General features: G+C 36.2%; 1 protein-coding gene across 4 annotated transcripts in view; it reads right to left on the bottom strand.

Annotated features, from left to right (window-relative positions):
* Positions 1–13201, bottom strand: part of EXOC6B (exocyst complex component 6B) — a 715924-nt gene that overhangs the window by 268700 nt on the left and 434023 nt on the right. For all 4 annotated transcript variants that reach the window (XM_065891362.1, XM_065891363.1, XM_065891364.1 and 1 more), the window contains one exon: positions 7269–7448. In XM_065891362.1, the coding sequence (XP_065747434.1) occupies positions 7269–7448 (180 nt within the window). The remainder of the gene's footprint in view (positions 1–7268; positions 7449–13201) is intronic.

Genomic DNA, 13201 nt, shown 5'->3' with positions numbered 1-13201 from the left:
ATGGGATGCAGCAAAAGCAGTTCTAAGAGGGAAGTTTATAGCAATACAATCCTACCTTAAGAAACAAGAAACATCTCAAATAAACAACCTACCCTTTCACCTAAAGCAATGAGAGAAAGAACAAAAAAACCCCAACGTTAGCAGAAGGAACAAAATCATAAAGAGCAGATCAGAAATAAATGAAAAAGAAATGAAGGAAACAATAGCAAAGATCAATAAAACTAAAAGCTGGTTCTTTGAGAAGAGAAACAAAATTGATAAACCATAGGCAGCCTCATCAAGAAAAAAAGGGAGAAGACTCAAATCAACAGAATTAGAAGTGAAAAAGAAGTAACAACTGACACTGAAGAAATACAAAGGATCATGAGAGATTACTATAAGCAGCTATATGCCAAAAAAATGGACAACCTGGAAGAAATGACCAAATTCTTAGAAAAGCACAACCTTTGGAGACTGAACCAGGAAGAAATAGAAAATATAAACAGACCAATCACAAGCACTGAAATTGAAACTGTGATTAAAAATCTTCTAACAAACCAAAGCCCAGGACCAGATGGCTTCACAGGTGAATTCTATCAAACATTTAGAGAAGAGATAACACCTATCCTTCTCAAATTCTTCCAAAATATAGCAGAGGGAGGAAAACTCCCAAACTTATCCTATGAGGACACCATCACCGTGATACCAAAACCAGACAAAGATATCACAAGGAAAGAAAACTACAGGCCAATATCACTGATGAACATAGCTGCAAAAATCTTCAACAAAATACTATCAAACAAAATCCTACAGCACATTAAAAGGATCATACACCATGGTCAAGTGGGGTTTATCCCAGGAATGCAAGGATTCTTCAATATATGCAAATCAATCAATGTGATACACCATATTAACAAACTGAAGAATAAAAACCGTACGATCATCTCAATAGATGCAGAAAAAGGTTTCAACAAAATTCAACACCAATTTATGATAAAAACTCTCCAGAAAGTAGGCATAGAGGGAACTTACCTCAATATAATAAAGGCCATATATGACAAACCCACAGCCAACATCATCCTCAATGGTGAAAAACTGAAACCATTTCCACTAAGATCAGGAACAAGACAAGGTTGCCCACTCTCACCCCTATTATTCAATATTGTCTTGGAAGTTTTAGCCACAGCAATCAGAGAAGAAGAAGAAATAAAAGGAATCCAAATCAGAAAAGAAGAAGTAAAGCTGTCACTGTTTGCAGATGACGTGATACTATACACACAGAATCCTAGAGATCCTACCAGAAAACTACAGTTAATCAATGAATTTGGTAAAGTAGCAGGATACAAAATTAACGCACAGAAATCTCTTGCACTCCAAATACTAATTATGAAAAATCTGAAAGTGAAATTAAGGAAACACTCCCGTTTACCACTGCAACAAAAAGAATAAAATACCTAGGAATACACCTACCTGAGGAGAGAAAACACCTGTACTCAGCAAACTATAAAACACTGATGAAAGAAATTAAATATGATACAGATGGAGAGATATACCATGTTCTTGGATTGGAAGAATCAACATTGTGAAAATGACTCTACTACCCAAAGCAATCTACAGATTCAGTGCAATCCCTATCAAACTACCACTGGCATTTTTCACAGAACTAGAACAAAACATTTCACAATTTGTATGAAAACACAAAAGACCCCGAATAGCCAAAGCAATCTTGAGAAAGAAAAACGGACCTGGAGGAATCAGGCTCCCTGACTTCAGACTATACTACAAAGCTACAGTAATCAAGACAGTATGGTACAAGCAAACAAACAGAAATATAGATCAATGGAACAGGATAGAAAGCCCAGAGATAACCCCACACACATATGGTCACCTTATATTTGATACAGGAGGCAAGAAGATACAATAGAGAAAATACAGCCTCTTCAATAAGTAAGTGTTGCTGGGAAACCTGGACAGCTACAGTTAGAAGTTAGAAAACTCCCTAACACCATACACAAAAAGAAACTCAAAATGGATTAAAGACCTAAATACAAGGCCAGAAACTATCAAACTCTTAGAGGAAAACATAGGCAGAACACTCTATGACATAAACCACAGCAAGATCCTTTTTGACCCACCTCCTAGAGAAATGGAAATAAAAAGAAACAAACAGGACCTAATGAAACTCAAAAGCTTTTTCACAGAAAAGGAAACCATAAATAAGACGAAAAGATAACCCTCAGAATGGGAGAAAATATTTGCAAATGGAGCAACTGACAAAGGATTAATCTCCAAAATTTACAAGCAGCTCATGCAGCTCAATATCAAAAAAACAAACAACCCAATCCAAAAATGGGCAGAAAACCTAAATAGACATTTCTCCAAAGAAGATATACATATTCCCAACAAACACATGGAAGAATGCTCAACACCATTAATCATAAGAGAAATGCAAATCAAAACTACAATGAGATATCACCTCACATCAGTCAGAATGGCCATCATCAAAAAATCTACAAACAATAAATGTTGGAGAGGGTGTGGAGAAAAGGGAACCCTCTTGCACTGTTGGTGGGAATGTAAATTGATACAGCCACTATGGAGAACAGTATGGAGGTTCTTTAAAAAATTAAAAATAAAACTATCATACGACCCAGCAATCCAACTACTAGGCATATACCTGAGAAAACCATAATTCAAAAAGAGTCATATACCACAACGTTCATTGCAGCTCTATTTACAATAGCCAGGACATGGAAGCAACCTAAGTGTCCATCAACAGATGAATGGATAAAAAAGATATGGCATATATATACAATGGAATATTATTCAGCCATAAAAGGAAACGAAATTGAGTTATTTGTAGTGAGGTGGATGGACCTAGAGTCCATCATACAGAGTGAAGTGAGTAAGAGAAAAACAAATACCATATGGTAACACGTATATCTGGATTCTAAAAAAGAAAAAAAAGGTCATGAAGAACCTAGGGTCAAGACAGGAATAAACATGCAGACCTACTAGACAATGGACTTGAAGACATGAGGAAGGGGAAGGGGAAGCTGGGACAAAGTGAGAGAGTGGCATGGACATATATACACTACCAAATGTAAAGCTGATTATCTAGTGGGAAGCAGCTGCATAGCACAGGGAGATCAGCTTGGTGCTTTGTGACCCCCTAGAGGGGTGGCATAGGGAGGGTGGGAGGGAGGGAGATGCAAGAGGGAAGAGATATGGGGATATATGTATATGTATAGCTGATTCACTTTGTTAAACAGCAGAAACTAACACAACATTGTAAAGCAATTATACTCCAATAAAGATGTTAAAAAAATAAAATTAAATTAAATTTTAAAAAGGTAAACCAAAGGTACATTACAACTGCAACCCAAGCTCAACCCTGATCAATCCATCATTGGATTAAGATGATAAGGCCCAAACCACAACCCACCCACTCATTCTAGCTACTTAGTAAGGGAAAGGATGAATTGATTCTGGTGGCTGGTGATATCATTTGGAACCGCTACATATTTTAAAAACAATGTCTAATATATACCAAAAAATGGTAGGAAGAGATAGGACCATATGACTGAAAACAACAGCAAAAAAACCAAAAAACCAAAACCTCAGAAACAAATCGAACCATTATGTAGGTGAACTACACATAGGCATTAATAAATGTCTTTAAAAGAACTGTAGAGGAGGAGGATCAGGATAGTGGATTAAGAGGACATGGAGCTCACATTTCCCCATGAACTCATCAAAATACATCTACATGTTGAACAATTCTCACTGAAAACTAACTGGAAACTGGCAGAAGGAATCCGGTACAAACAAGGCTGTAAGAAAGATACACAGGTAGTCAGGCAGAATGGGAAGAACGTGACCGGGTTGGGCCCTGTGTTCCTGGGAGGTGACTCAGAGTAACAAGAAGAATACATGGGTGGACACCTGCCCTGGGGAGTGAGTGGTGAGAGCCACAGATTGGATGCCCAAGTCTGGGGTCCTGTGCAGGAGAGACAAGATTCCTTGGCTGGTTGGAGGACCACTGGGACTAACAGGGGAGCAGTGGGAAGCCTGAACACTCATGAAGAGCACATGAGTGCTGGGTTGCCCTCAAGGCAGGGTGGAAAGAGTTCTGCTCTAGTGGCTGCCAGGTTTCCCACAACCACCTCAGTGCGTGCCTCAGCCTGAGACGAGCCAATGCACCAGTGCTGCTAACTCCATGTCGCAGCAGGGCATTAAATCTGGGGTGGTCATGACCAGGGAGAAAATTCGATCTTGGGATGCACAGACAACCTGGTCTTTGGGCGGAGCCTGGGTGGGATTGGGGTCATTGTTAATGCTTACTCAAGCAGAACATCACAAGCAGCCCAAATCTCTGATGGCAGCATTCGAACATAGCTCAACTCCTGATACTGAAAGTCCACATAGACAACAACAGTTCTATAGTGTGGTTCCACAACAGGGCAGGGGCAGCAGGGACGGGGGCAGTAATCAGCTGTGAGGGAAACAATTGTGGGAACCTATACAGGCAGCGTATCAGAGACAGCTTGAACCTCTGTCTGCAATCAACACAGGCCAAGAGACCCCATGGACCCAACTTACTTCAGCACTTCCCGCCACTTGGGCAAGGCTCTCAGTGTGGAAAAAGGGGGAAGCACAAAGGGAACAGAGCTGGCCCAGGCCAGACCCTCAGGGCTTCTGCTCCAGGAATTTGGGATCAGACCCCACCCCTCATAGGGTGGTCATGGCCATTGAGCAGAGGGGAAGTCCCACTTCACACCTGGCGCCAGCTTTAGCTCCTCCATCTCTAGCCCCACTCCCTACCAAGCTGATAGCTACCAGCACATCCTGAGGAAATATGTGACTTGTTTCCACACCAAATCCAGCTCTCCCACCAAAGGCACTGGGCACACATAGGGATGCTGCCACATAAGAACACCCCTTCAAGACCACAATAGGTAACTGTTTCACCTAAACTCATAGAAACAGAGAAAGTTAAGCAAAATGCAATGGCAGAAGAACTGTTCTCAATTGAAAGAGCAAGAAAAAACAGCTGAAAAAAAATGAAACATAAATAAACGATTTACCTGAAGAAGAATTCAAACCATTGGTTATAAAAAATGTTAACTGAATTAGGGGAAAGAATCTATCTATACACTAATAACTTTAATAAGAAACTAGAAAGTATTTTAAAAGACCCAATCAGAAATGAAGAATTCAACAGCTGAAATTAAAAGCACACTAGGAGGAATGAATAGCAAACTAAGTGATACAGAAGAATGCATAAGTGATCTGGTAGAATAATGTAAATCACCCAATCAGAACAGCAAAAGAAAAGAGCAAAGTGTAAAAAATGAAAACATCTAGGAGTTCTCTGGTATATACTACTAAAGAAAATCAACAAAACCACAAGGGGAGAAACAAAGAGAAGAAAAAATGAACAGAGAAGAACTACATGAACAAGCAGAAAATAAGTGACAAAATGGCAATAAGTACATACCTATTAATAATTACTTTAAATATCAGTGGACAAATGCTCCCTCAAAGGACACAGGGTGGCTGATTAAATGAAATAACAAGACCCTTCTATATGTCGCCTAAGAAACTCACATACACAAAGAAGGTGAGGAAATGAAAAAAGATATTTTACACAAACGGGAACAATAAGAAAGCCGGGGTAACAATACTTGCTTCAGACAAAATAGACTTTCAAACAAAGGCTATCACAAAAGACAAAGAAGGGCATTATATGATGATAAAGGGATCAATACAAGACAAGGATATTACACTCAGTGTAATATTAGGGGCACCTAAATATATAAAGCAAATATTCACAGACATAGAGGGAGAAATTGATGACAATACCATAACAATAGGGAACTTTCATACCTCACTTACATCAATGAACATATGATCCAGACAGAAAATCAATCATATAACAGTGGTCTTAAATGACACACTTGAACAGTTAAGATATCTATAGGACATTTCATCCAAAAACAGCAGAATACACATTCCTTTCAAGTGCACATGGAACATTCTCCAGGACAGATCACACACTGGGCCACAAAATAAGGCTGAACAAATTTAAGGAGATAGATATTATATCAAGCATTTTCCCCCACTACAATGGTATAAAATTAGAACTCAATTACAGGAAGAAAAATGGGAAAAGCATGAACATGTGGAGACTAAACAACATGCTACTAAAAAACCACCTGGTCAATGAAGAAATCAAAGAGGAAGTCAGAAAATACGTTGAGACAAAGGAAAAAGGAAACACAACACTCCAAAATCTATGAGATGCAGCAAAAGCAGTTCTAAGGGGGAAGTTTATAGCAATACAGGCCTTCCTCAAGAAATAAGTAAAACCTCAAATAAAGTACCTAACCAACCACTTAAAGAAATTAGAAAAAGACAAAGGCCGAAGTCATCAGAAGGAAGGAAATAATAAAGATTAGAGAGTTAATAAATAAAATAAAGATCAAGAAACAACAGAAAAGAGGGAAAGAGGGAGGGGCAAGACAGGAGAAGGGGATTAAGAGATACAAAACTACTATGTATAAAATAGATAAGCAACAAGGATATATCATATAGCACATGGAATTATAGCCATTATCTCATAATAACTTTTACTGGAGTAAAATCTGTAAAAATACTGAATCACTACGCTGTACACCTGAAACTAATATAATATTGTAACTTTTTTTTTGGCTGCACCGTGAGGCATTCGGGATCAAACCCATGTCCCCTGAATTGGGAGTACAGAGTCGTAACCACTGGACTGCCAGGGAAGTCCCTAATATAATATTGTAAATCAACTATACTTCAATTTTTAAAAGTCTGTGATAAATATGTTCAAGAAAATAGAGGAAAGATAGACAAATTGGAAAAAGGATGGAGAATTTCACCAGAAATTTGAGGATATAAAAAAATTAAAATGGACATTCTAGAATTTAAAAATACATATCTAAAATTCTAACTCCTAATTTTCTATTCTACTTCTACCAAGGCATTCATTATATGTTTGTACTAATTACCTTGAAGTTAGGAGGGATATAAGTAGACATAATATTAGGAACCATTTTCAGAATAAACAAAATGCAAATGTCAATGAAAAAATGAGAAAGAGGTCTTTAAATCTTGTTAAGGGATGATAATTATAGTGTGAGCTTTTATATCCACAGCTTTCTGGCTAGTCAAAGCAGAAACAAACATATTTTACCAATCTAGATTTTAAGAAACCTTTTTTCTATATGATGGACAAAGTAAAAGCAATAGTCACTTACAGGAAGGTGTGTGAAGACAGCAAAGGTGCTACGGAGAAAGGCAATGAGGTCTACTAGGTAATCACTAGCTTTGTTGCCCAAATCTCCTGTCATCCAGTCATAGTCAGCCAGCTGTAGAAACTGGTCAATCTTCTGGTTTAAGTTGGTATAAATCTCTTCTTCAGCTGCATGTCTGGCATCCTGTGAAATACGAAATTTGAATAGTCATTCAAAATTCCAGTATAAGCAAAGCAGAAATCTCTGCTTGGAGACATCTCAAACTAAGTAACATAATTGAGAATATCAAGTAATATCACAGTCTCCATTAATTTTTCTTGTTTTCAAAAGCTCAGTAGAGTCCTTTCTATTTTGTATCTGCAAGACAAATTATTATATTGATTCACCAAATAGAGAAACTGCCTTCACTGCCCTCAGCTATCTGCATCCTTTGTACCTTCTTTCTTACCTATGTTTAAAACTACACTCATTCTCAGGATCCTATTTTCTTTCTTCTCTTCTGGGATTCCAAGAACCTCTCTTCCTGCAATATCAACCTCTCTTATAGTTGCTAGTCTTCACTTTGCTTATTTTAAGTATCCTGAAGTTTCTAATTTAATGCTGTATGTTCCCACTAGTTACTATCTTACCTTTCTAGATTCTTTATAATCAAGTTTCTTCAAAGATTGGCACACATTTCCTAAAATATGCTCTAATTAACAACAGTCCTGAAAAATGCTTAAATGACAGCAAAAAAGTTCCTAGATCAATTAACTGAGAAACCCAGTTTAAAAGAGTCTTGATTTACACTGGCATATAAAAGGCTCTAAGGAGTGTTATGGGACTAAAGCTCCAAGAAAAACATTTTTAGGAGAAAACAGTCTACGCTGCAATCTAACCATCCATCAACATGGACTGGTCCAGGGTAATCCATGACCGCCAGGCTACCATATCCAATATCCATTTTTCAGTCTCATCTTACCCTGTTCTCTGTTGGCTTTCAGGACATAGTTTTACTTTTACTTTTCTGGCCTCTAATCCTCTCACTTCCACTGGATGATTTCAGCACCTCCTATGGCTTCCACTATATCTGTCCAAACCCTTTCTTGTTACAGACCCATATTTCTGATTGTTTCCTGCATTATGGCTCACAGAAACTTTGAATACTGTAAGTCCAGGACAAGAATAATCATAATTCCCACTCTTCACCTGTTCATTTCAGGCCAAGGCAGAGATTTAAGCAACATATTAGATTCCATTCATTCCTTCATAGTCACGGTGTCCTATAAATTCTACCCCCAAAACTTTACTCGAACTCATACCCGCCTCTCCATTTTCACCTTTTTAACGGCTGCATAATTTTACAGGTATTTACATACTATAATATAGGCATTGACTATGTTTACTTATCTGAACACAGTTCTAAGAGCATTTCTCTGCTTACATATTTACTTACTTGTATGATAATTTAATACTGTCCTTGAATTCCCATTTTACTAAGTTTTCTTTTAATTAATAAACATTATTTTCTAGAAATCTGGGCTTAAAGAAAAATTGAGCAGAAAGTACAGAGCATTTCCAGATACTGCCCGCCATCCCCCTTCTCACTGTTTCCCCTATTTAAAAAACCTTGCATTAGTGTGGAACATTTGTTACAAGAGATGAACTGATATTGATATTTTATTATTAACTAAAGTTCACAGTTTGCATCAGGGTTTACTATTTGTGTTGTACAGTTCCATGGGTACTTACAAATGGATAATGTCATGTATTCACTATTACAGAATCGTACAGAATAGTTTTCTTGTCATAAAAATCCACTCTACTCTATCCATCCCTCCCTTGCTCATCCCCCAAATCCTGGAAACAAACCATCGTTTTACTTTCTCCAGAACTTTGCCTTTCTACAATGTCTTATACTGGGAACCATGTATGTAGCTGATTGGCTTATTTTACTTAGCAATGTGCAGTTAATTTTCCTCCATGTCTTTCTATGGCTTGATATTCATTCCTTTTCATCACTGAATAATATTCCATTGTCAGGATGTATCATAGTTTGTTTATCCACTTACCTATTGAAGGACATCTTGATAGCTTCTGAGTGTAGTCAATTTTGAATAATGCTACTGTAATGATTTATGTGTAAGTTTTTGTGTAGTTTAACATTTCAATTCACTTGGATAGTTACCAAGACGCATGACTGGTGAATTGCATGGGAAGACTATTTCTGTTTAGCCTTGTAAGAAACTGACAAACTGCCTTCCAAAATAACATTACCATTTTGTATTAGCACCAGCAATGAATGAGAGCTTCTATTGCTCCAGCATTTGTTGTCAGTGTTTTCAGTTTTAGTCTTTTTAAGAGTTGTACAATGGTATCACTGTTGTTTTAACTTATAACTCCCTCTCCATCCTTTGGTGTGGTATCTATACAGATCTTTTGCCCATTTTTAAAGTGAGCCCACATTAAACCCACTTTTTAATTTTCTTATTGTTGACTTTTACCCATTCTTTGTATATTTTGGATATAAGTCCTTTATTAGATACGCATTTTACAAACATTTTCTCCTTCTTTTCATTCTTTTAACAGTGTCTTTCTACAGCAGAAGTTTTTCGTTTTAATGAAGTCCATCTTATCAGTATTTTCTTTGATGGATTGTGTTCTGGTTGCTGTACCTTAAGGCATAGTGAAACCCAAGGTTACCAACATTTTCCCTAATGTTATCTTCTAAGAGTTTTATAGTGCTGTGTTTCACATGTAAGTCTGTGATCCCCTTTGAGTTAATTTTTAACTCAACTCAATTTTTTTGAGTTTAACTCAAACTCAAATATTTAATTCAATTTTAAAGTGTAACATCTGTGTCTAGGTTCATTTTTTTTTCTTTTTTGCAGGTGGATGTCGAGTTGTTTCAACATTTATTGAAAACACTTTCATTTCTCCATTAAACCGAGTTTACTGCATGTCAACAATCAGTTGACTATATTTGCAAGAGTCTATTTCTGGGCTCCTATGTTGTTCCCTTGACCTAATTATCGTTTTTTTTTTTTTCCAATACCACACTGTCTTGATTACTGTAGCTTTATAGTAAGTCTTGAAGTCAGGTAGTGTCAGTTCTCCAACATTGTTCTTCTCCGTCAATATTGTGTTGACTATTCTGGGTGTTTTGCCTCTCCACATAAACTTCGGAAACAATATGTCAATATCCACAAAATGAGTTGCTGGAATTTGGACTGGGACTGAACCTTTAGATTAAGTTGAAAAGAACTGATATCTTGATAAAATATTGAATCTTCTTATCCACGAATATGGAACATATCTCCACTTATTTAGATCTTACTTCTTTTATTACTTTTTATCAGAGTTTTACAGGTTTTCTCACATAGATCTTGTTTATCTTGTTAGGTTTATATCTATTTCTTTTTTCAATGTTAATGTAAATAGCATTATGTTTTTAATTACAAATTCCAGTTATTTGTTACTGGTATAATGATAAAGCAAATAACTTTTGTATATCAATTTTATATGCTGAACCTTGCTACATTCATTTATTACTTCCAGCGGTCTTTTTGTTATTAATTCTTTCATATTTTCTACTTAGACAATCATGTCATCTGTAAACTAAGTCAGTTTTATCTCTGTCTTCCCAGTCTGTAAGTCTTTTATTTCATGGCTTACTGAATGTTGAATAAGAGTGGTATAAAAGGACATTCCGGCCTTTTTCATGATTTTAGCAGGAAAGTTTCTAGTTTCTCACTATCAGGTATGATGTTATTTGTAGGACTTTTGTAGATGTTCTTTACCAAGTTGAGGGCATTCCCCTTCTATTATAGTTAGCTGAGAGGTTTTTATCATGAATAGGTGTTGGATTTTGTCAAATGCATTTTCTATATCTATTAATATGATTCTATAATTGTTCTTCTTTAGCCCATTAATGTGATGAATTACAATACTTGATTTTTGATGTTGAATAAGTCTTGCAGACCCACTTGGTGGTAGTGTATAATTCTGATACATTGTTGGATTCAATTTCGTAATATTTTGTTGAGGATTCTGCATCTAAGTTCATGAGAAATATTAGTCTGTAGCTTTCCTTTCCTGCGATGTCTGGCTGGTATTATTGTAATGCTAGCCTCATAAAGTGAGTTACGTAGTATTCTCTCTGCTTCTATCTCCTGTAAAATATTATAGAGAAGTGGTGAAATTTCATCCTTAAATATTAGGTAGAATTTCTTTCAGCTTAATTAGTATATAACTGCCAAGTTGTCAGATATTTAAAATGAAAAACATAATGACTAAATATAGGTATACACTGCAAAAGGATTCCCCACATCAAGTTAATTAACACAGCTATCACCTCACATATTTACTTTTTTGTTTGTTTGTTTTGGTGAGAACACTGAAGTTCTACTCTCTTAGCAATTATCATTTATACAATAGTGTAATCAACTATAGTCACATTGTTATATACTAGATGCTCAGACTATTCATCTTACAATTGAGAGTTTGTACCCTTTTATCAACCTCTATTTCTTCACCCCCCAGCCCTGGCAATAATGTTTCTGCTCTCTGTTTCTATGAGTTCAATTTTTTTTGTTAGATTCCACATATAAATGATACCATGAAGTATTTGTCTATCTGGTTTATTTCATTTTGCATAATGCCTTCTAGGTTCATCCATGTTTTTGCAACTGATCAGGATTTTCTTCTTTTTTTAATGGCTGAATAATATTCCACTGTGTGTATGTGGTGTGTGTGTGTGTGTGTGTGTGTGTGTGTGTGTGTGTGTGTGTGTAATTTAGCTATTCATCCATTAAGAGACACTTAGGTTGTCTCCATATCTTGACTACTTTGATTAATGCTGTAATGAATGTTAAAGTATACATAACTCTTCAAGATATTGATTCCTTTGAATATAGACCCAGAAGTAGAATTGCTGGATCATATGGTAGTTCTATTTTTAATTTTTTTGAGGAACCTCCATACTGTTTTCCATAGTGGCTGTACCAGCTTACATTCCCACCAACAGTACACAAGGGCTCCCTTTTCTCCACATCCTTGCCAGCATTTGTTATCTCTTGTGTCTCTTTTTTTTAATAGAAGTATAGTCGATTTACAAAGTTTAGTTAGTTTCTGGTGTACAGCAAAGTATAGCTATACATATATTTTATACACACACACACATATTCTTTTCCATTATGGTTTATTACAAGATAGTGAATATAGTTCCCTGTGCTATACAGTAGAACTTTTTTATTTATCTATTTTATATATAGTAGTTTGTATCTGCTAATCCCAAACTCCTAATTTATCCTTCCCCCATCCCCTTTCCCCCTTGGTAACCATAAGTTTGTTTCCTATGTCTATGGGTCTACTTCTGTTTTGTAAATAAGTTCATTTGTATCATATTTTGGATTCCACATATAAGTGATATATGGCATTTGCCTTTCTCTGTCCGATTTACTTTATTTACTAGTATGATAATCTCTAGATCCATCCATGTCGCTGCAAATGGCATTATTTCGTTCTTTTTCATGGCCGAGTAGTATTCCATTGTATATATACCACATCTTCTTTAACCATTGATATGTTGATGGACATTTAGGTTGCTTCCATGTCTTGGCTATTGTAAATAGTGCACTATGAACACTGGGGTGCAAGTATATTTTCAAATTAGAATTTTCTCTGGATATATACCCTATCTCTTATCTTTTTGATGATACCACTCTAACGTGTAAGGTAATATCTCATTGTAGTTTTGATTTGCATTTCCTTAAAGATTTGTGATGTTGAACATCTTTTCATTTACACGTTGCTCACTTGTATGTCTTCTTTGGAAAAATGTCTATTCAGTTCCTCTGACCATTTTTTAATCAGATTGTTTTTTTGCTATTGAGTTGTATGAGTTCTTTGTGTTTTTTGGATATTAACCCCTTACCAGATACATGATTTGCAAATAT

The sequence above is a fragment of the Phocoena phocoena genome, chromosome 14, assembly GCF_963924675.1.
Source record: "Phocoena phocoena chromosome 14, mPhoPho1.1, whole genome shotgun sequence".
In the NCBI taxonomy this organism is placed as follows: Eukaryota; Metazoa; Chordata; class Mammalia; order Artiodactyla; family Phocoenidae; genus Phocoena; species Phocoena phocoena.
The sequence above is the reverse complement of the archived record's forward strand: the minus strand, read 5'-3'. Positions and strand labels throughout refer to the sequence as shown.